The sequence below is a fragment of the Camelus ferus genome, chromosome X, assembly GCF_009834535.1.
Source record: "Camelus ferus isolate YT-003-E chromosome X, BCGSAC_Cfer_1.0, whole genome shotgun sequence".
Lineage (NCBI taxonomy): Eukaryota > Metazoa > Chordata > Mammalia > Artiodactyla > Camelidae > Camelus > Camelus ferus.
Window position 1 is genome coordinate 35152166 of NC_045732.1, and position 23497 is coordinate 35175662.

At 40.9% G+C, this 23497-nt stretch overlaps 2 protein-coding genes across 2 annotated transcripts in view; one reads left to right on the top strand and one right to left on the bottom strand.

Moving 5' to 3' along the window:
• Positions 1-23497, bottom strand: part of EFHC2 (EF-hand domain containing 2) — a 169013-nt gene that overhangs the window by 94432 nt on the left and 51084 nt on the right. Inside the window, exons 3-4 of the mRNA XM_032475272.1 lie at positions 11916-12066; positions 2113-2336 (exon numbers count right to left, since the gene is read on the bottom strand). Coding sequence (XP_032331163.1) covers positions 2113-2336; positions 11916-12066 — 375 coding nt within the window. The remainder of the gene's footprint in view (positions 1-2112; positions 2337-11915; positions 12067-23497) is intronic.
• Positions 20373-22233, top strand: LOC102524419 (putative deoxyribonuclease TATDN2). The gene has a single exon (XM_032475619.1). It carries the CDS (start codon positions 20373-20375, stop codon positions 22215-22217), a length of 1845 nt encoding a protein of 614 aa, XP_032331510.1. The 3' UTR covers positions 22218-22233.

A 23497-nucleotide genomic window follows, 5' to 3' on the forward strand; every position in this document is an offset into this window, starting at 1 on the left:
TATTCTCAGACCTGCTTTGGAGCAAAACTGCCCCTCCTCTATCTCATGTGGCCTCACGCAGTCGTTATAAAATGAAGTGCTCACTACCACAGGAGATGTAGCCCCACGTCGGGTTTTGTAATCTTACTTGTAAATTCTCAAAATTGTGTCTCTGTCCAGGGCAGTCTAGGTGCAGACTTATCCCCAGACAGTGGGGGAGACATCATGGCCTTCCAGAAACTCTTCAGTCCCATCCTTGATATCTACATGAAATTATGGGATCTCTGTTTTCAGCGATTGAAAAAGGTTTCTTTGGCAATGGTAAGGCCTCTAAGAAATGCATTATTGACCATATACCATTGGGGCTTTTTTCAGTTCAAGTTAAATTGTTTAATTTTAACTTTACATTTCAAGGCAGCAAACACTGGAGAAGTAAATGCACAAAAGTCAATATAAAAGCCTCTTACTAAACTCCTAATTTTCCACAGATTTCTATATTTATTGAAGAGCTTTCTCTCTGAGGGAATAAATGCTAAAATGATTCTCCTAATCTGAAAGAAAACTATTTAAAACATTTCTTGGCTGTTCTTGGGAATTATTTTGATTCCTGGAACAAAAGATTTTTTTTTTATGAACCTATGAAATCACAGAGTGTTCTATGTATTTCATATAGTGCATCATCATTCACTATCACTGTCATATAATACCAAGTATCAATGAAGAGCATAGCTAGATGCAAAGAGTTGTAATTTATACAGATTCACTTCTTTTAGGTTCTCTCTGCTGGTTCTAAAGACTTTGTATTTATGGAGACCCTTTCATCTAGGGCATTTAGAAAAAAAAATTAAAATGAAGCCAGGCCATAAATCTCCTTGCACACCAATACACACGAGTTTAATGACACAGGGATTTCACCTTAGATAGTCCGGGATCAACAATATATATGTATTTCTCAGGAGGGCTGCATGCCTACAACATTGAAGGACAATTCTGCTGGGGCTAGGAGGCACGAAGAGATGAATGATCCTACATGCAGCTTTTAACAAGAGATCAAAGCAGAATCAAAGGAGAATTTTATTCTAAATTTTATATTATCTTTCTGCAAAGAAATTAATTACAAGATTTAGAAACAATCAAAATGAGACTAAATTAATCTATAGGGATACAAATGAGAACAGTGTTTATCCCTGGATGGGGAGAAGGATAGATTGGAAAAAGGCAGGCGGGAACTCTATGGGGGAATGGAAATGTTCAGTATTATGGTTCTGGTTGTGGATTACATGGGTGCATGCATTTGTTCAGACCCATCAAGCTGTATACTTAATTTCTGTGTATTTTACTGTATATAATCATACTTCAATAAAAAGAGAAAAGAGAAACAAATGATAATGATGAAAAATCATGGCAAGAAGCAAGAGATTAGAGCAACTCCCAGCAAGAAGACTGGTGTGTATGTGACCTTCCACATGACACTTGCCCTTCTGGGGCAATGCCCGTCAGAGACTCCTTGTAAAACATAAAATTTGGGCAAGGCATCATTTTAAAAAAACTTTGGAAAGACTACACTACTACTACTAATTGGGATCAGACTTTGAAGACAAGCATCTTGTCATCATGGAGGTACATCGGAATCATGGCCCTTCTCACTCTGGAACATCTCTGCATCTGATATCACCATAAAGGGAGTTGGGAGTCCCCAGAAAGAAAAAAAAAAGGTGCACCCAAAGCGTGGTTCAGCAAATCAGGAGCACAGAAGCAAAGATTTTCCCAGAGTTAGGCAACTAAAATAGGAAAAGAAAAGCCAGGTAAGTGGGCTCTACTCTTACACTGTCAGTGACCACAAGACCAATCATGGGCTCTTAGAAACTACCCCATGTGGGCGGTTCACTGAAGACTCCTACTGCCTGGAAGGGAGGCTCTCCACGGAGACAAGTGGGGATGAGGGCAGAGAGTGAGTCCTGCACCGAAGCCACCACCCAGCCTTCCCTCCAGCCCCAAGGAAAACAGGACAATCCCAGGGACCATGGCCCCCCAAGTCCTTTCACTTCTGCGTCAGGACTACCAATATCCTTCAGTGACACTCCGCAGGGATTCTCACCCTAAAGACAATAACTCATGGACGGGTCAACCTACCTCTCTCCGTAACTTCAGGTAAGGATCTTCTGGACATTGTCGCGGGGGGTTTACTTTGACTCCTATTTTCTTCAGAAAGTTTTTTGTGAATGTATCACAGTCATAAATCTTGAATGTCCGGCCATAAAAGACAACGTCTGTGCCGACATTGAAATGATACACGGTATAAAACTGATCCTCATCCGGAGGTGGGAGAGAAATCCGGTGACGCCGGATAGAAGTTCCTAGGGTGTGAAATAAAACACAATTGTTTCATCGTGTGGATAACCAGAAAGAGATCCCAGAACATCTTTCTAATAACCCTGAAGCCTTTCCCACCTCAGTGAAGTGGGCAAAGGGCTGGTTCTTGGAGGCAGTGGGATCAGCATGTTCAAACTCTGAGGGTGCCAGAGGGGGCTGAGACGTCTGAGGCCCAGAGTTATTTGATCAGCCTTGCATGTTGTTAAAGAGTTGCCCAAGTGGTGCTAGGGAAGAACTTTCATAAACCATAAAGGCTAGGGCAGGAGGGAAGGGGGAAGGGTGATAAACAGAGTAACCTAATTTACCAGACACTGCCTTCATGTCTTTTCCCAAAACCAGCCCGCTCGCTTTCACCCACTAGCACTCAAAGTGAGCACACTAAACAAGGAACTAAGGCCCCAAAGCAGAGTGCTCACAGAAGTGCACTCTCTCGGTTGAAAAAAATCAGCTAATAAACTTCACTATGGTAGATGCCAACACCATGATTTACAGCATCTATAAGCACGAATGATTTAATGCTGCTTTGAAGCTTCTTGGAGTCTTCTTTCCTCTACAAACCTCTTCTCCCTCCTTCTTCCTCTAGAGCTTGTGTCTGCCTCCACCCAATCACCCCCACGAAGTGAGGATAATCAGAGGCATCAGTTTTAGCCCGTGTTCTGGGATAAGGTTCTGGATCTCATCCCATTTTCTACTTCCAGCCCTATAGTGCCCACTCACTTCTCTTGAGAACATGGACCCAGGGTCCCCAAGTATCCGCAGATGGTAATTAGCCATCCCTAACTAGATGAGTGTACCAACCAACTACACCACATCATACCAGCCAACTTACCCAAACACTGCTGAACCCTGTTATCAAGAATTGTTCAGGGTTTGAGATTTTATCCTACATGTAAGCTAACAAGTTCGCTTGCCAGTTTCATGGATGCTGGCAGAACACATGAGATGCTTTGGTTAGAGGCAAAGGGCAGTTTATCACTCACAGTAAACAGTAGACAGAACATCAGCATTTTTGTACCAGTTTCCTGAGCCCCAATTCCCACAGGGTGACACAAGGGCCAGGTAACTTCTGCACACGCAGTGGGTTACATTACAGGACAGGAACCCTGAGCTTCAAGAACCTACATCTTTTATAACGGGAAGTAAGCATTCCTGCCTTTTGTCTCAGAGGGAGAGATTACCTTTATTAGACTGGACAGTAAACGTCTGCTCTTAGTTCTGGAGGGAGACACCCGCTCCACCTTCTGAAGCTGTGAGCAAACCTGCACTTTGCTCCAGAAGGAGAGACTGTCTTTGTCTTCCAAAGCTGTGTACTATATAAACACCCTTGAGAAGACAGTCCGGAACAAAGAGCAGTCAGTGCTTGCAAGATCCCCAAAAATGCAATATACCCACAGACAATCATCTCTCAGCATCTGTAAACTGACTAAAGCCTGAGACTACTGCAGGAGCAAAGAGACAAGGAGGAAAGGTAAGTAGAGCAAACCGAGGGTCTAATGATTCAAGAAAAATTAGCTTGTTTGACCTCTGTAAGGAGGCATTTCAGTATGAAGATGTCAAGTAACCTTCTTCATATTTTGTATAGCACTGAGAATGGTGCTTTTTCCCAAAGTAGAAATACTTAGAAATTATTCATTCTTTATTCATTAAGGAACATTTAATGAATATCTTTATGTGCCAGGAACTGTGTTGAGCTCTGTTCCATTATCCTACTAATCATCTTTTCACTCTGTTGAGGGGAAATTAACTAAAATCATTTTCATCTTCTTTTCTTTGTAGCAGTTTTTAATTATTTGGTACATTAAATTAAAACAGTAAAACTATAAAATTAGAACTAGCCTAGAATATTTTTTAATGTACTACATAAAAGATGATATAATTTTACTGCAAAAAATTATACTTCAATTAGCCCTTAATTCATGCCACTGAAAACAGTATGCAAATTATTTAATCATTCAAGATTAGACATTTAGAGCAAATTGCATACTTAAACACCCATAAAAAAAGCATGGGCATTTCAGGTGTTTTCACGAACCATTATATATCTTTTTAAAAATACTTATATTGTGATGGTTTTTAAAATATATAAGATTTATTCAACAGCCAGGAGCTTCTTTAGGAATTCCATCTATATTACATTTGTACTTTATTATAAAAATTCAAATAAGTAAGTCAGGGCTGATTTCTGCTCAGTAAGACTTCAAATAGGAATCCTATATTTTTCTAGGTGGGAAGACCTGGCCCACCCACTGAGCTTTTAAATAATAGTCATCACAATCATCATCATAGCCCTAGGATATGTTTTCATATATTTTTCTCATTTAATCTTCAATAATCCCATGAAGCAGATCATGCGTGAAATATAAATATTCAGTTTATGGCTGAGAAAACCAAAGTTCAACATGGTTAAGTGATGTGCCCAAGGCCACGCCCTCACAGATGGCAGAAACAGATCTTAAATCTGGATTTTCAAGCTTTAAGTTAATACCATTACTTTCCACAGTTTGCACTGAACTGTATCTCACTGCACTATAGCTGTAAATTACTTAAGTGGAGGGGGGAAGGGAAGGTCTTAGGCAAAACAGGACAAAAAGAAGGGGAGAGCTGCCAGCCACCGTGAATCAGAGAGAGATGATGGAGCTGCTCTGCCAACAGAACAGCCCCTCTCTTCCCTAAGGGTAAATTTCTGGGAAGGGCTCACTTGCCAGCGGCAGCAATGCCCCCTCCAGGGCCAACACCACTGTATCAGCTGTCCCCCCCTCCCTTAGGAGCCTGCATATCTGAGACCTCTACACTCTTCCTTATCTTTGGCCCCACACTTCTCTCACTAGATGGCTCTCAAGAGGCCAGGGAAGTTCTTTGTGGTGACAAAAGAGTCCTGACCATTCATGGGTTGGAAAGAGAAGGCAGGTCTAACACTAAACAAGAGAATTTTAATAAGAAGAAATCCAAAGTCACAAATCCATGTTAATCATAAAACTAACGTGGGCCGTGTGAAATATACGCATGAAAGCTTTCAAAAAATATATTTGGGGGATCGCTCAACTGTGTCCTTTGAGGGGATTGAAATTTCTATTTATTGGTATTTGAATGTTTATAGTCTTCCATGAAAAATGGCAGAAACGCCACCAGCGGGAGTTTGTTCTGGAATATCACAGAAATATGTAGGATGCCATGTCTTTGGCACTCATTAAAGAGCACCCAAGATCATCAAGGTATATAAATAACAATAACATTACAAAATGAAAAAACAACAACAAAAAGCACTATATCTGCCCTTTAAATGCTCAGATGTTTATCTTCTTAACTGGCCCATAAAGACAATTTGGGCAGATGTCCAGGCATCAGGTGTCTGCTTTTAAGCTCTTCCTTATCTTCATATTTTACATCTCTCTTACTTTTTAAAGGCCTTGCTGTCTAATTACACTCTGCAAGCTTTAACTTTGTAACATTTCCCTGTGGTTCAGATCAAAATGATGATATATCCATTTATGTTTAACGTGTTTTCATTTCATTCCATTGGGAGTTGCTTTAGATCTTTGCTCATACCACTAAATTTGGTTTTTAGGAATTCACCTTCAAGAATTAAGACTGTGACCTCTTACATCTATCTTAATGTTAAGTGCGTTTAGTTCATTTTAGTAACTCTGCAGACCTGAGGTACGACCATGTCTAGAGGCAGGTATGTCTCCGGTGAATGAATATACAAGTGGAATGTCTACTAAACTCTGTATCCTAAAAATACTAAGACCATTCACTGTGATCAGACAGGACAGGCCATCTTTTCCTCTTGTGTTCACTATTATTCCCTCACTTAAATTACTACTCCATTTTAATTTTTATAAAACATCATCTTTGGAGTTTGGGTTTCATAAGAATAACTTTTTTAATACAGCTAGCCTGATACCTGTCTTGCAGCAAAAGAATAAAAAAATGCTGAATTCCATATCTCTGATGAAAATAAGAAACAGTAATACTATGCCTCTCTCTCTAGCTATTGAATGAGCCCCAAATGACAGCACGGTGGGTGTTGGGGCCTCTCGCATTTCTACCTTCTTGCCTGGTTTTCCTTACACACTCTATGATCTGCTCCCAAATACCTCCCAACTGCTCGCCTCACCACTCTTTACCTCATGCTGTTCCTTCTGACTAACGCGCCTTCCTCTTCCATCTGTATCTGGAGAAACCCTTAAGGTACCACTCAAACGCCTTCTTCTCTAATGGATAATGGCGTTTTCTCCTCTGATCCCTCAAAGTACCTCGTATCACTTATGATGGCTGCATTGTATTATGGACACTGTCTATCACTTTTCCTTTCCTTTTTCCTTCCCTTCTTCCCTTCCTTCCTTTCTTCAACAAATTTATTGAGCAGGCACCATGCACCAAGCACCCATCTTCACAGACCAGTAATTTACCTCCACTCTTAAATTCTACTCAGCTCTGTTCAGGGACAGATCCCTCCCCAAGGTCCCAAACCCTCTGGGGTTGCCAGAATTAGCAAATTGAAATTATAGATGCCTGGTTAAATCTGGATTCCAGATAAACAATGAATAACTTTTAGTATGCCTCATGCAATATTTGGGGCATAGGTATACTAAAAACCTCAAATTTAACCAGGTATCTTGTGTTTCATCTGGCAACCCTAATACTGTCCTACCAATGCACTTTACAGGACGCATACTTAGATACAGTATATGTCCAATATGAGTGTGCTACTTCTATTTTGTGATGACATTTCCCTGATTCAGGCAGATTATCTTAAAGTATTTATATATATAAATACATCACAGTTCATATACACATAAAAACTTATATATATATATATATAAATAATATATAAGAAATACTACTTTATATATATAATACTACTATATATATAAGAAATACTACCTCGTTGAGGGGCCAAAACCAGTCACTAGCAGAGATCAGTATTCTTAACCAAGGATGCACTAAGAATCAAGTAGAAGCCATTTCTTGAGCCCAGGCCTACAGAATCAGAAATGTGGCCGGTGGGCCACGAGGTTCCGATGCTCACTCTCCACTGAGAACAACTGGCATAGACCTTACCAGAAAATCACGGCACATTTCGAATGGTAATCCTTTCTTTAGCATAGATTAGCCTGGACTTGGCGGTACTTGACAAACAATCGTTCTGTCAGACAACTGGAGGTAAAACTACTGGGATTAACCTCTGACATTCTTGGCTCAGTGAAACACTGTTTTAACTATATTCCAGCAGAACAGCAACAAATTCTATAAATATAATATACCCAATCAAAAAGAGAATGCTGCCCTGGCAAGAAACGAAAGCAAGTCTTGAAGAGCAATAGTGACTTGACTTGTAACGCAACAAGGATGCATTAATCTGTTGTTCTGATTAGAAGCTGCACAAAACCAAATGCCTAGTTTGGCACCATGCTAAGGGATGCTGCCCTCCCTAAAAAAAATTGCATGATAGGAGAGGCAACTAAAAGGAAGGCTATAATTCATCCAGGTGCACTAATTTCTGAATGGCCAGCTCCACAAAAACAAAAACAAAAACAAAAACAAAAACAAAAACAAAAACAAAAACAAAAACAAAACAGGTGCATCTGACCTCACAGTTCATTTGGAAAGTACTGAAACCCTATGGAAGTTAACAGGAGCACCATCAGTGCGCGGCACTTAGATGTGACCCCTAACCCCCTTCCGAGGGTCCAGAGGCACATGAAAAGCCCTCCCAGGCCACTCAAGACACAACTGAAAGAAACACTACCTACCTCACCCCACAGAGGTCTGAGCCCCTGGCTCAGTAAGCTCATTTCCTTTTTCCCAATCGTTTAATTTAGGAAAGCTTAGAGAAGGCATTTAAATGAATTTCCAAAGTATCCTCTGTCGTAACAGACCTTCCTGAACAAGTAATTGTCGTATTAAATATTTCAAGAGAGACTGGTTTCTTTCTAAACAAAGCTTGATGACAGAGTGCTTACTTGTGTTTACTTTCCACAGGATTTGCTATCGCCCACCCGGCATCCCCACTCTGCTGACAAATTCACCTCATTACATATCGTGATTATGATGTATTCTGTACCCATCCCGTGAGCTGCATCCTTGCTCAGGGAAATGTCCTGTCACAGTGAGCCAATCAGAAATCCTGAAAGTTTCAAAAGAGACTTTAACATTGTCTTTTTCTGAGGTGTTTTTTTTTTTCTCCCCTGAGTCTTTATGAATAACATTGCCTCCTACTTACATAAAAATCATTTTCAAATAAATCATTCTATCTTCGATTTGCCTTGGGAATCTGCCTATGTGAGATTTGAAATCAAGAGGCTGAGAGAATCTAAAAGTCTTAATAAAACCCTTTCCAAGTTTCTCATAGAGGCTGCATTTCATTTTTCTTCTTGGAGTTTAATAAAACTAAGATTCACTGGACAGGGGTCAGTGAGCTAAAGGGATATGAACTTTTGCTTAAAAAGTAATAACAATAAAAACATAGTGCAAGTCACTCATGCAAGTTCAGGATGTCCTATGACCTCCAGTCCATCACTTGTATAAATGTGATGTCATTTGGGGAAGGTAATCAAAAAATAAATAAGCAAAGATTAGTTAGGGAATATCAGAGCAAAGAATTTAAGTGAAAATTGACAGGAAAAATTTTTGCTAAAGCAATAATGTCATTTACCTAAACTAATGCACTTAGGTAAAAGAGATGTTCATAGAAATTAAAAGCTATAAATTTTCTTCATGTTTTGAAATAATTATTTAAACGTTTTCTAATCTAGTCTCGTCAATATTTAAAAACTGCATTACATATGTTTAAAATGACCCTAAAAAGTAAAAAGACCTCTTGTCCCCTTACAAAATAAAATGCCACACTTTCAATCTTAAAAGTTTGTGAAAACCTTTTCTTAAATATCAAGGCATTTCCATATTCCCTAAAAGTTTTATCATTAAGCCACAAGTTCTCCAAATAAAAGGACCAGGGAGTAGATGGTCTGTCAATCAGTGCACAGAATACTGAGAACAGCTCATACTGCCTCCCCACACCAATTCTCACCTTCTCCCTCCACTAGTAACGTAACACTAAACCAAATCTTCTTCCTCTTTCCAGTACCTCAATAGCGGCTCTCTTCCAACATGGTAGAATGGACTGATTCTGGTCATGATCTGGGCACTCCTGATTCCCAAGCCACATCTCTAGCCTTTAAAACACATCGCAAGGTTCCACCTGCCCAGGGGGCACCATCATACCGATGTTCCAACACAACTTCAAAAGCCCCACGACCCAAACAAGCACCCCCCAGCTCCATCCCCAGTGCGGCTCCTTTCTCCATGCTCCTGGACTTCAGTACCATCACCAGCTTCTCAACCACAGCTGAGCTCTGAAGCAATCAGTTAAGGTTCAGATGCAACGAATGATTTCTCTAAGTCTGTTTCTCTTCTGTAAAAGCTGATGATGACCTACTTTAGACGGTCTTCAGGGTGATTAAATGAGATAATGATAAAGTAGGTACTTTATCATTTGATACTCCCCTTCTTCACTCTATATTTAATCGCTGGCCAAGGCCCATCAGCTGCCAACCAAACGTCTATAAAATCTTTCCCCTATTTTCTGTTCCTACTGTTATTGTCCTGGTTTGGATCCTCAGCATTTCTCACCTGAATAATCACAAAACTCTAGGACTAGTTGCCTGGCTTCCTTTCCTCTCCAACCTGCGTGCCTATACGTATATGAGTATAAGAGGTATACCTGGGATTGGGTATAAGGGGCCTTACTTCTATTGTTCGTTTTCCCAAAACCCAGCACAGTGCCTGGCAAGGAGCGAGCATTCAACAAACATTTCACGACGATGCCGACTGGCTCCAAATTAATCATCCAGACATCATGAAGCCACACTCTAAGAAAAACCCCAATCTCACAAGCACTGAAGGAAGTCCTTTGCATAGTGATTCATCGTAACATTATACTCAGAGACCTAAGGTCCTAAAATTGCTGTTTCTCCCCCTGGAACCCATGGTGGTATATTAATGTGGAGGCACTGGGCCCAGATAAGTAGTAAGCAAAGTTTATTCACCGTAGGCAGAAAATCGTAAGATGTCTTAAATAATAATTTGATAGTACTTGGGGCATATATATGTTAATCATAGAAAGACAGGGATGGAAGGACCAAGAGATAACTAATTTTAAAAATGTATTAAATATACATGAGGCATCTGGGCTCTAGATATTCATGAAACACTAAATATATATGAGGCAGTTAATATTCATGAGTACTCAATATTCATGAGGCCTTAATCCGGCCACTCCTTCATTGGTGACACCCATTCTGGCCCCATATGTCCTTTGCTCAAGAAACGCAAATAAAGGCCATGACTATTCAGCAGGCTTACTGGCAAGCTACAGCTCTGGCCAGGTCCACTGGTCACTACATCTTTCCAATAGAGTAAGTGTGTGCCATGAGCCTCAGGCCCCTTTTGCCTGTGGTCTTTCTTGAACTTCAACTCTGGTCTTCAAACCACGCTATTATCAGGAAAGGTCAATGCAACAGAAAGAGAGCAAGAGGACCCCTGCATACCCCAGGATCTGGGCAGGGTGGCCCTTCCATCCACTTGTACCTTCTCCTAAGTGTGTGAACCTCTCTGCCTGCACCTCTGTGCCAGCAAATTACTCCTCTTATTGACCTGAATTTCGACTCCCTAGGTCCTATCCTTGAGGATACTGAAAATTAGGTCATCCCTCCTCCACATGACAGCCCTTTAGACGTCGTAAGACATTTATCAGGCACACCTGAGTCTCCCCTCCAGACAAATATCCCTTTTCACTACTCTGCCCTACACATGACAAATTTCCAGTCCTTTCACCATCATGGCTGCTGTCCCACGAGGCAGCCAGAACTCAGCATAAACTCCATTACAAACTCCATAAACTCCAGAACTCCATTACATGGGAATCCCACGTAAAGGACTCCCAGCACACACAGAAGAAATCAGTCACCTCCCTTCATCTCTGCCACGCTTCTACCAATGCAAGCGAGGGTTAGCGTCTCTGGTGGCCACATGACAGAGTTAACACTTATCTGGTGGAAGGGGAATGTGGATAAAGCTGACTGGCACATGTGGGGCGAAGGAACAATGGCCCTCTCTGGAAGCACCATCAGAGTCTATACTTAATAGGGATGAGGATGAGAGAGTGAATGAAGCAAATGGCAGTAAACTCAAGAAAGGAGAGAGAATCCCAATCTGGAAGTGGCGGTGGAGAACAGTCTTCTGTCTTCCGCTGAGGGTATTGTGAAGGAAGTAATATGGTCACGGTGGAAAGACCAAAGAGTTTGGAGGAAAAAATCAAAGACACAGGAGAGTTGGCAGCATGGGAAAGGAGACAAGGCTGCCACAGAAGAGTGAGTGGCCACTGTTGCGGTGGGGGGGGGGGTAGAAAGCTGAGAAGTCACCTTCAATAACTACAAGCTAACAGTACATTTATACTCACCGTTGCCAAAAGGAGTGTGGGGTCTTTTAAAAAGCTAGAGAAAGACAGTATATACAGGCAGGAGTTAGAAGTAAAAGAACTATAACTCTGCTTTAGATACCTTGAGGCAATCCGCTGTTTTTCAATGCTGGTTCATTTACTTGAATTGTGTCATCTTCAAGGTAGAAGTAGATTTTATAGCGTCTAATTCTATAGTTTTCTTGCCTTTTATCAGGCACTTCATCTTCCAAATAGGCATCAAAAGATAATACCTGTTGGAATCACAGAAAGTAAGAAGTGAAAATAAATTCAGCAAACTTAAAATCAATAAAGCTACTGCCTGTATACGTTTTGTTAATGTAAAGAAAAAATTGAGGAAATTTTTGCAAGAAGAAATTCTACACATCAGCTATGAGAATGGATATACAATCTAGGTTACAGTATATAAAGATTATTTTATATTTTCATCACTCTGGTCAGAATGAGGAAATTATATTCAAGCAATAAATCCATCATTCAGCTCTACCATAAATTGAACTAGCGCCTGTCCTTGGAATTTCACAGTGGGATTCTGTATGTGTTAAGAGAGAAAATAATATTCTTTTCCAGAAGACAAATATGAGTCTGTCATTTTTTTCCCATTAAAAATAACACAAAGCTACCCTGGTTCTCCGACAAAATTATTCTGACTTCTGGTCCTGCTGACTGCTTGCCTTGAGGCAACTGAAACACGCAGGGCTGAAATTCTTCCAATGCACTGGAGACCCCACCCTACACTTCTTCAGTAACCTCAAAAAGCCTAGCTCAGTGCTAGACCCAGTCTTATCTTATTGGGTGTGTTAGGGTGGGAGAGAGGTAGACATTAGGAGAGGTGGATTCTAAAGTAGTTACAGTAAAAAAATTAGAGTCGAAGATATCCTTGAAAATTCCTTAACTACTTTGGAAAACCGTGCCTCTCGGTATGTATAACACAGTGCATTTTTCTCCCATGTTGAACCAGAAGACTGCCTCTTCAGCTGAAGATCAGCTGAATTAGCTTCCATAGGTTCGGGTGCCATGTTGTATGAATAATACATATCTTTAACCTTTAGAATCACTTTCAACACAGCGACCTGCTCACACACACTTAGAAAGACATGGTAATTAAGGACAATGGAGGGAACAGTAGATTTAGGCTACCATTTCAAGCTGGACCTGGGGCACAGGCTTCATGAGAGCTCCATTTTAACATTTCCTTGGCTCTCCTTTTTGTTCAATTTTTGTAATTCAAGTTGCAAAAGTTAATTGTGCATATGTTGTAATACCATGTTAAAGCAACACAGACAACATGATTAATGTGAGTAAGTCTGTTAGGTGCAATCTACCCTCTAGGGGTGGCCAGTTACCCTAATTAGAAACACACGCTCCAGGATTGTTTAGCAAATTTCTATCAGAAGCCCACACTTCAGAAGTGGCTGACAAAAATGCCTCAGTCATTTATCTCTGATCAACAGAAGAGGATTTATTCATCACCATAAAGAATATGAGAAATGAGCTTTAGTTAGTGAAATAATTGTATTCAAAATGAATGGATCAATTACAAATATTGACCAGGCCCTGACTTTACCAGAACAGCTTCTAGGAATCTAGTGAGCCCAGAGATCTATACCCTTCAAAATGGCACCTTGGGCTTCATTCCAAAATGGTCCTATCTTCAGCTGCTCTCTTGGGGAACGTATCTGGCCTGATTCCAGGTAGAAAGTTAGCTAAATCCACTATGAGAATGTTGTCATATTTGTGTTGAGTGAACATTCCAGGTAAGATGCCACCGGATGGGTACAGGGTTTCCTTCTGACGTGATGAAAATGTCCTGGAACTAGACAGAGGTGATGGTTGTACAACACTGTGAATACACCAGATGCCTTTGAATTGCATGCTTTAAAATGGCTAATCATTAATTTTATGTTATGTAAATTTTACCTCATTTTTAAAAAAGATATTGGTCACTGAATTGTACTGAACACTAAAATGGTAAATTTTATGTTATCTGAATTATACCTCAATTTTTAAAAGTAGGGGAGGAAAGATGATGTTGGAACATCTCAGAGGACAAGAGAGCTGGGCTTCATGAAGCTTTCAGTAACAGTAGTGAGTTGGAGCAAAATGTGCCACCCTAGAATGTGCCACTTTGACATGTGGATTATTCTGAGCTGAAGACAATCAGAGCCCAGCAGAGGCAGGAAGAACTTTCTTACCTCCCACTTAACTGCCTAAAAGAATTTACATAGGAAACCTGCACCAGGAAGAGAGCTATATTACCGGAGAAAACGTTTTATATCAGAATGACTTACCAGCATCACAGGGCAAACATGTGTTTACCAAACACTTGCTCTTCTCATCTTCCTACCCTTTGAAGCCCCGGACCCCTACCCACTTCTCCTTAGCTCAGATTGGCATATAAGCCTCCATTCCTGACTGCCAAGGAGTCTCATATGTGTTGGGGGTTCCCATATGTACAAAATTTGCTTTTCTCCTGTTAATCTGTCTTATGTCAATTTAATTGTTAGACCAGCCAAAGACTCTAGAAGGGAAGAAGGGAATAGTTTTCTGTTCCTACAATAGTAGTCTATCTGAAACTTTTTTTCTTTTTAATTGGGTAGGAAAGTGTGGTGAGAATATTCATATCTCTCACCTACCTCTATGCATTGAATGCCACTGATATAAATTGATGCATGACCAAACTGCCACGGATCAGTGGACAACACTGTCATGTATGTAATCATTAAATATTTATCAAAAGAAATGATGCATTCAAAGAAAATAAAGGATGCTAAATGGGAACAAGGAGAAAGAAAGACATTATTTTAGTCTAGGCTTCAGTATTTCTAGAAGAGGGACAGACTGATATTTCACGTTCTGGTCCCCCGAGAATACAGGGCTGACGAACTTCAGCATGAAAGGTAGAGAGCAAGTCAGAGTGGTAGAGACAGAAAGACAGAAAAGGAAGAGGGAGGGGAAACTGTGAAACGGGGCAAAGTAGAACGCAAAGGAAGAGATACCAAATAGACTAAAAGTGATCTCACAAAGATGAAAGAACTAATTGCAATGGAACTTGATGCACCAGAGAATCCAGAGAGAAAGATCTAAAAAAAAAATTGCTAGAAATGAAAATTTATAGAAACATAATTATGATACAAGGTTTCATCATAATTTATGATGTCAAGCAGAGACTAGATAAATAAGGTCCTAGAGGATGTAACTAGCTGTAATTTTCTTGCAAGCGGTATGTAAATGTCATTTGGCAGGTTGTGTGATCTTCTATTCCCCACAGGCCTCTACAAGCCCTACTGTATTATATGAGGTTACCTGCCTGAGCCCCGAGGCATTTGGATTTTTGATGCTAGCCAAGAGGATCGGAAATGTGAAATCAATTAGCATTAAATAATAGATATATGATATTCCCTCATTAGAAAGGAAATTTTTTAATGTGAATATTTCTGAAATCAGAATCTTTTTATAATTAAAGCCAAAAGAAGCTCGAAACAGTCAGGAATGCATCTGAAGGAAGAAGTTATGACTTGATGGAAGGTGCAAATTTAGCCTTGTGGGGAAGGAGTTAATTCTATTTTCATGTCAATTGAGTGCTTTGCTTTGCAGTGCATATCCCAAATAGCTAGATTTTAACACATCATTTTGGATTCCTAACTTTCACTTAGAATGTTTTCAAAATGATTACTGTCTGATGCAGCACTGACACGGAAATAATTGTGTATAGAAGACTGTCCATCACAGGCTAGGCGATGCAATCATAAGGCAAAAACAAAAGCCTAACCTCTCAGAATAAATCACAGAATTTTAAGATGGTGAAGTTGGTATGACCAACGCATGAGTCATAAAGACTATTACTCAGGAACCAAACATCTAAGTGCCAAAACCTCATGGCTGAATTTCTAAAGCAGCTGTTAGGAAAGAAAGAAGCACCAGTGATGTTCAATAAAGCTCAACATTCTATAAAGAGATCAGTATCGTAAGTCTACATTTAAAACATTGAGGTTCTATTTGATGAAAAAGGCTCAGACTTAAATTGTGAGGTACTAAAGAAGAAGGTACATAATAGTAAGGATAAATACTTGCTCTTATAGGTTAGTAGACAATAACAATTTGTGTACATTTAATGCAGTGTTGTTTATTCTTCCTGAAAAAGCTGTTATTAAATTAATGGTTTCTCTTATAATTATAGAATCTTAGAATTAAGGAAATAAACCATAATGAATTTTGTATTGCATAAAGAGGATGGTTCCTTTATACATGACAATGGTATAGTTAAAGAAATTTATCATTTAAACAGAATATAAATGTTACTTATACTATATAAGTAAATAATAAATAATAAAATTATTTTATACTAGATATTATATAGTAAAATAATGAACATCAATAATATAAAATATATAAATAACAAATAATATTTAATATAAAATATAAATAATAAAAAATATATAAATATAAAGCAGAATATAACACTGCAAAATATGCCTCTCTGGCATAAGAATTATCTTGAGCTAATTATTTTTAAGAAATAGCAGAGAAAGAAGCTCTGAAATCTGAGTAGAAGTTACCCTTTTCTAAGAGACATTTATACTTACAAGGAAAATCTCCACTTGTGTCTCTCTGCACCAGGAAGAGGAGGATGACTAAATCTCTAGAAACTTATCAATGGAGAAAGCATGGAATTAAATCTGCATAACAACTATACCCTCCTTTCCCATGCTTTGCCTGATAACCTCCCATAACTGGCTCTCCCCACCCCCAGCATCTTTTGCCTTTAGCTGGAGCTAGTGTTTAAGGTGGTGGCTTGGGCTATTTTGAAGAGTTACTCAGTCTTCCTGGGTATCTCCCATGTATACAGGAGGTATACATACTAGTAAACTTCTGTTTGCTTTTCTCCTGCTAAGCTGTCTTTCATCACAGGGGACATCTCAGCTAAGAACTGAGATGGGAAAAGGGAAAATTACTTTTCCTTCCCTGCCTAAACTAATTTATTAAAAAATTCTAATAAATTTAAAATACAGAAATCAGTCACTGATCACAAAGTAATACAACTAAAAATGTATCATGTAACTATAAGCAAATATTGTCCCCCCTAATAATTATTGTGATGAAAATAAATTTTAAAATACAAAAGATAAATGTAGAATCTAATAAAATTTAAAGATAGAGGCAAATCTGTAACCTTGGGTAAATCACTAGATTTCAATTATTACACAAGATAATTTAAAGAGAGCTAACTCAGGTAAATGTACTAACTCAGTGACTCTCAGCCTTGGCTTCTCATTAGGAACTTCCCCAAAACAACAAAAACAAAAAAGACCATACCCAAGCCTAAATACATTGAATCAGAATCTTGGAGGCAGTTAAGAGAGGCATCAGCATGTTTTTTTTTTAAAGCTTCACGAGTAATTCTGCAATGCAGTCACAGTGAGCAAGGGGTTGAACAAAAATTTTTGAAAGTGCAAAAACTTGTCATAAGGAAAACAAGTCAAAAGCAAAAAAGAATAAAAGCACAAGTAGATAAATTTGAAAGGAGAAAAACAATTGCAATAAATAAATCCAATAGTTTTGTTGTTTTTCTTGTTTTTAATAAATAAAATAGATAAGATTCTAGTGTCGGGGAGGAAAAACATTTTTCCTCTACCTTTCTAGGTTCTTCTGGCTGGTCTAAAGAATTAAAACTGACATTAGGCAGGTTAACAGGAGAAAAAACAAATTTCATTATGTACATATAGAGGCTCCATAAGAATATGAGGCCTAAGGAAAAGTCAGGCAATTGAAGCTTATATGCTGTCTGAGAGGAGAAGAGGGTAGGGGTTTGGGACTTCAAAGGGGAGGAAGGCAATACACAGGAAGATGAAAAAGAGCAAATGTTTGGTAAACAAATGTTTGGCTGGACCAGGCAGAAACAACGGGACACAGAAAGGAATTTAAAAAACACTTTGCTAAGTTCCTCCCTGTCTACCACACCTAGTTCATATTATGCTATAGTTATCTATGGTGATGGCTCCCTTCCTAGAACAGGTCCTCTATCTAAATTCTTTTTTCATTTTATCTTTTTTTAAATCTATTTAAATTCTTTTAGGCAATTAGGGGGAAGGTCAAAGGTTATTCCTCACTCTTTTGGGCCCTGATTGCTTTAGGCTCAAAATAATCTGCATGCCAAAGAGAAACATTTTGGGGTGGCAAGTTTTACTCCCCTACACTAGCAAAGATAATCAAGAAAGAATATAAGTAAATAAAACCAGAAATGAGATGGTGCATAGCATAGAGATGTAGCAAATTATGTTATAAATTTTATTATAATAAATTATTCAAGCTTTTATGAAAATAAAATCTAAAACCACAAACAAGCGATTTTCTGTAAGAACTGTAAATTATCAAAACACAATGAATAAATAACCAAGTAAAAGTGAAAAAAAATTACCAAAGAATTGCCCTAACAAATGCTCCAACCAAGATGATTTACTAATGGATTCTTTCATACTTTCAAGGTAAGAAAATCACCACTTTATATAACTCCCCCCACAGGATATCAAAAAAGATGGAAAGCCACAAAGGTGAACTCCAGCTTACACTTAAATAAAACAAATCAATTCATTTTACCTTCCACCGCAAAAATTATGTATGTGTCAGAGCTTTGAAAGGGAGGATGACCATTCTAGGCTTAGAAGAAAAAGACACAATTACGAAAGAAAAATATTAAAATTTAACTACAAAAACAAGTTACAACTTCAATACACTGAAATATAAATTAAAACAAGAAACATGCAAATAAAAAATGTTAGAAAAGATGACAAAAGTTTTAATTTATTTTATAAAAAAAGTTTTAATTAATTTTGAAAAGATCCTTTAAAAGAAATGAAACAGAACTTAAAATGCATGAGAATGAGAAGGTCGATAGAAAAAGGAAAATGTCTGCTCTAAAAAATAATCAGATAACTGAAAATTAAAATAACAGTAAGGCACCAGTTTTGTTTGTTTCTCCTAAGAAATAAGCCTGGTAGGATTATTCATTACCAACGGGAGTTTGAATTATTACAGTTCTTCTGAGGTAATGTGGTGCTATGAGGAACCATTCTAAAATTCCTATACTTCTCAGGAACTCCATTTCTGGGCATGTAGCCCAAAGAAACAAACCAAAATATGGAGAAACATATGTGCAAAGATGTTCTTTGCAGCATTTTTTTTTTTTATTAAGAAAAAAAACTAGCGTGAGTGTAATTAAAAGATCTAACAAGGGAAGGGCTTGGTGAATTACGGCACATCCATGTATTCTGTGGAATATGACGAAGACAGTAGTATGGTATTTTTGAAAAACTACGCGGCAATAAGAAAAATGCTTAGGAAACAGAAATGCTGAGAGAAAAAAAAAAAACACAGGACTGAAAATGGTAATATACTACAGTTACAACTGTTTTCAAAAGCATGTATACTGAAACTATGTTTTAAAAACCATAACTATGTTTTTCAAAAAGACTAGGTAGAATAAAGGAACAAAAAGAAAGCCATGGTGGCAGTTCCAGTGGCGGGCTGGTCGGGATGTAGGATCGCGAGGGGCGGGGGGCAGCTGTGGGTAAGGCACCGACCTGAGGTAGAGGCAGAAGAGGCGGCCACAGCCTGTGGTGGGTGCTTCCAGGTTGGGGGGGGGGCGGCGGATGCTTCCGGTGGCCTGGGCTGGTGGGCGTGGTGAGCGGCATCTGCCCCCTCCCCTTCCATGGCTGGGTTCGGCCCTGCCGTCCTGCACACCCTCCGCAGCCTGGACCTCTAGACCACCGGTCCACCTCAGGGGACCCTGTGTGGGGTCCCTAAAGCACCTGGCAGCCTTTTCAAAGCCTGTTGTGACATCTCACGAGGGCCGTACAGTCCAAACCGAATCGAAGATATTTCTAGTCCCGGAAGCACCTTGATGGCCCGGAAGTAGACCTGTGCCCTCAAAGAAAGTGCTCGGTAGTCGCGGAAGCTCACTGAGGGCTCGGACGCCATACCGAGCGGTTAGTACGCCTTGGATCTCTGTGACTTTTCCGAATCGCTTTGCGGTCACAAACCCAGTGGACGGACTTTTGACATCTCTGAAACACTGAGAACGGCGATGGGTGAGTGAAAGAAAGGAGGAGGGTCCCTCAGCCGTGTGGGCGGCGCAAGGCCGCTTACCACAGGAGCTGCACTTCGGTACGGCCCCCTAGCAAACGCGTAAGCGTCTGGGGAGTCGAGTGACGCGCCCCTCCTCCCCTCAGTCGGCCATCTTATAGCTCTGCGTCGGGAGGGACTGGCGTCCCCAGGCGCCTGAAAGCCCAGAAACAGGACCTTCTGACTTTCAAGCCGAGGTTTCCTAGGGCTCATCCTGACAGGAAAATTCGTCCTCGCCCTCCTCCTGCTCCTCGTGCTCCTCGTCCTCCTCCCGCTCCTCCTCCTCCCATTTCAGGCTCGGGTGTGGGTGGAGCAGCCTCCCAAGACTGCCTGATTCTGAGCACTCGGGGTTCCTGTCGTCTGTGGAATCCCCTCAGCGCCATTCCCTTCGTGCTCCGCCAACCTCTTTCTAGAAGAAATGGCTTCTCACGAGGACACCTACAGCTTTAAGGTTCATTTCCAACAAAGTTCCTGTGACTTCACAGACTCTGAATTTGTAGCCACAGCCGAGGGTCAAAATAATACGACTGAGGAAGCAAGCAAGGGCTGGAGAAAGAGCGATGGACAGCAAGATGAAGACTCTTCGGCGACCTACGTGAAGGCGATCGAGGGCATCCTGGAAACATCGACGCCAGAAGAGGAGGCCACTAGTACAACATGGAGCACAGGGCAGCATCCCAGCCCTGAAGGACCGGCCTGGGCTCTTTCCTTCTCTGCTTCTCCTCAAATAAAGGAAACGTCAGCCCCAGAGGTCACAGCGGAGAAGATCGGGATCAGCGATTTCTCTGACAGCAGAGCGATGACATATCCCGAGGACAAACCCCGTGAGAAGCTACTCGGTGACCGAAGGGTATTCCTTTTTGAAAAAGGCTCTCCAGCCCTACAATTTCCAGATAGACATGACTATCCTTCAGAAAACCAAAAGCACACAGAAAGGAGTGCGGTAACTGAGCGCGCTTCTTCAGGAAGTGGCTGGTCTGATGTGGGTGACGTCTCCTCATTCACATTACCTCAGGAGGAGCCACTCCCATCCTGCCTCTCCAGTATTTCAACGCCTTCATCCTTCACAATTGACCAGGCCACGTACTGGCCTAATTTGTACGGTGGTCCTTGGCAGAACCCTGGCAGCTCCTGGACCAGCAGCTCCACGCTTCCTTTATATCCGTCCTTGGGCAGCGGCAGCGGCAGCAGCTTCCACGCAGTGGCGAGCAGCCAGAGCCTCTGGAGGGATTTTTCCTTCAGTTCTACAGTGCGCTCCCCAGACTGGTCCAGAGACCTGAAGGCGGCAGGGGAAGATCAGTCTCCAAATCCTCATTCACTTTGTTTCTCCAGAAGTTCAGAAGCAAAGGTGAAGGAGTGGAGGCAGCAACTCCGAGAGGAGATACCGTCAAGTCCTTGGGGAGATTCTGTGTCTTATTCCCGGCCAAAGAGCCAATGGGAGCAGAGCCAGCAGGAGGGTTTCATCGACACCCACTGTCACCTGGACATGCTCTACTCCAAGCTGTCTTTCAAAGGAACCTTTGAAAAGTTCAGAAAAATTTATAGCCGTTCCTTCCCTAAGGAATTTCACGGCTGCATCTCTGATTTCTGTGATCCTCGCACACTAAGGGATGGCCTATGGGAGGAGCTGCTGAAAGAGGATCTGATCTGGGGGGCCTTCGGCTGTCACCCTCATTTTGCACGTTACTACAATGAGAATCAAGAGAGAAGCATTTTGCAAGCCCTACAGCACCCCAAGGCTGTAGCCTTTGGAGAAATTGGCTTGGATTACTCTTACAAGTGCACCACACCTGTCCCTCAGCAGCACAAGATATTTGAGAGACAGCTGCGGCTGGCTGTGTCTCTAAAGAAGCCCATGGTGATCCACTGCCGAGAAGCTGACAAAGATCTGCTGAGCATCATGAAAAAATTCGTGCCCCCTGATTACAAGATCCACAGGCATTGCTTCACTGGCAATTACTCAGTCATCGAGCCCCTTCTGGAGTACTTCCCCAACATGTCTGTGGGCTTCACAGCTGTCCTGACTTACTCTTCTGCCTGGGACGTACGGGAGGCTCTGAAGAAGATCCCGCTGGAGAGAATCATCGTGGAGACAGATGCTCCCTACTTCCTCCCTCGTGGTGTTCCCAAGAGCCTGTGCCAGTTTGCCCACCCAGGCCTGGCCCTGCATACCATTCGGGAGATTGCCAAAATCAAAGATCAGCCAGTCTCCCACATCTTGGCCACCTTACGCAAGAACACTACTCGCCTCTATAATATTTAAACAGAGAGGGCACAGTCAGGAGTCTTCCAGGAAAGGGAGACCAGCAGCCTGACGACAGACTCAGTTTGAACTCTGCCTGTCAAGGATATGTTCAGCAAGCCCCGTGGAACAGAGAAAACCAGGACAAGATGTTTTCCTCAAAACCTCTTCAGAAGACTTCTTGTGACTGGTAGGCTGCGGTGCACTGGGATGGGAGGAGGGCTGAGGGGAACTGCTGGTTGATGTCATCAGGGGTTTGCCTTCCAAGCCCAATTGTGCCAGCATAGCCGGTAAAAAAGAAAGAGTTCCATCGGGCTCAAGTTTGCTAATCCAAACCCTGTTCTCTGCAGCCTGCATTTTTGAGTAGTTAGCAAATAAAGTCACCCTCCTACCTGTCTTTTAAAGAAAAAAGACAGCAGGGAATGTTGAATTTTAAAAGTGAGCTAGGTGATTTGTTCTGTTTATTCCCCAAATGTATTTGTTATTATAGGAATTCTATAACTCATATAGTTTGTTGTTAAGTTTGTAAAGTCAGTGACTGTTCAACTTGTAAATTTGTATTTCTAAAGATAAACCAACAGTAGCTTTTCATCTAAGAAGAAGTCAATTTTGAGAAAAATTAGTTAATAGTCATAATGTGCCAGGGCAGGGGGGAGGTGTCTGGGGGAGTTTAGTGTGATAGGAGCCAAATCTGTTGAATTTTAGAACCACTGAGATGAGTCTTGAATCTGAACTGAACTCAACTCCTAAGACTCGTATAATTCCGAAGCTCTTCCGCTAACTAGCACGTAATAGCAACTCTTCATTCAGAATGCTCTGATTCTTAACAAGGCTCAAATGTATACACTTAGAAATACCATTCTCCAGAAGGATGGAAACAGAAGAGCTTCAGCTGCCCACTTGGCAAACAGCCGTCCTCCTTGAGAAATTAAAATGAACCCACATCTTAAGGAAGACATTCAAGTGAGGAAATTTGACTTTGCCAGCCAAAGCACACACTAAAATCCAGGAGTCTCACTGCTGGAGGAGACATTCCACTTTCAAAATGGAAAATCTCTTTTACTCTCGAAAACTAAACTGATGAAAAGAAGCCTAGAATCCTCCAGACTTCTCTAGTTTCTTCTGTGCCCATTTATGTGGATCTACAAAAATCAACTGGTTCCTCACCATTTGGGTCTCAGCTCAAAAGCCGACTCCACAGAGCAGCCCTCCCTGACCACCAGTCTGCAGGGCTCGCTCACCTGGGAGGAAGAAAAATCCCTGGCCTATTAGTTTGATTTAATCATATTGCTTAGGCCTGT

Coding starts and splice junctions, on each gene's coding strand:
- LOC102524419 (XM_032475619.1), top strand. CDS start 20,373: ATGGCTTCTCACGAGGACACCTACAGCTTTAAGGTTCATTTCCAACAA.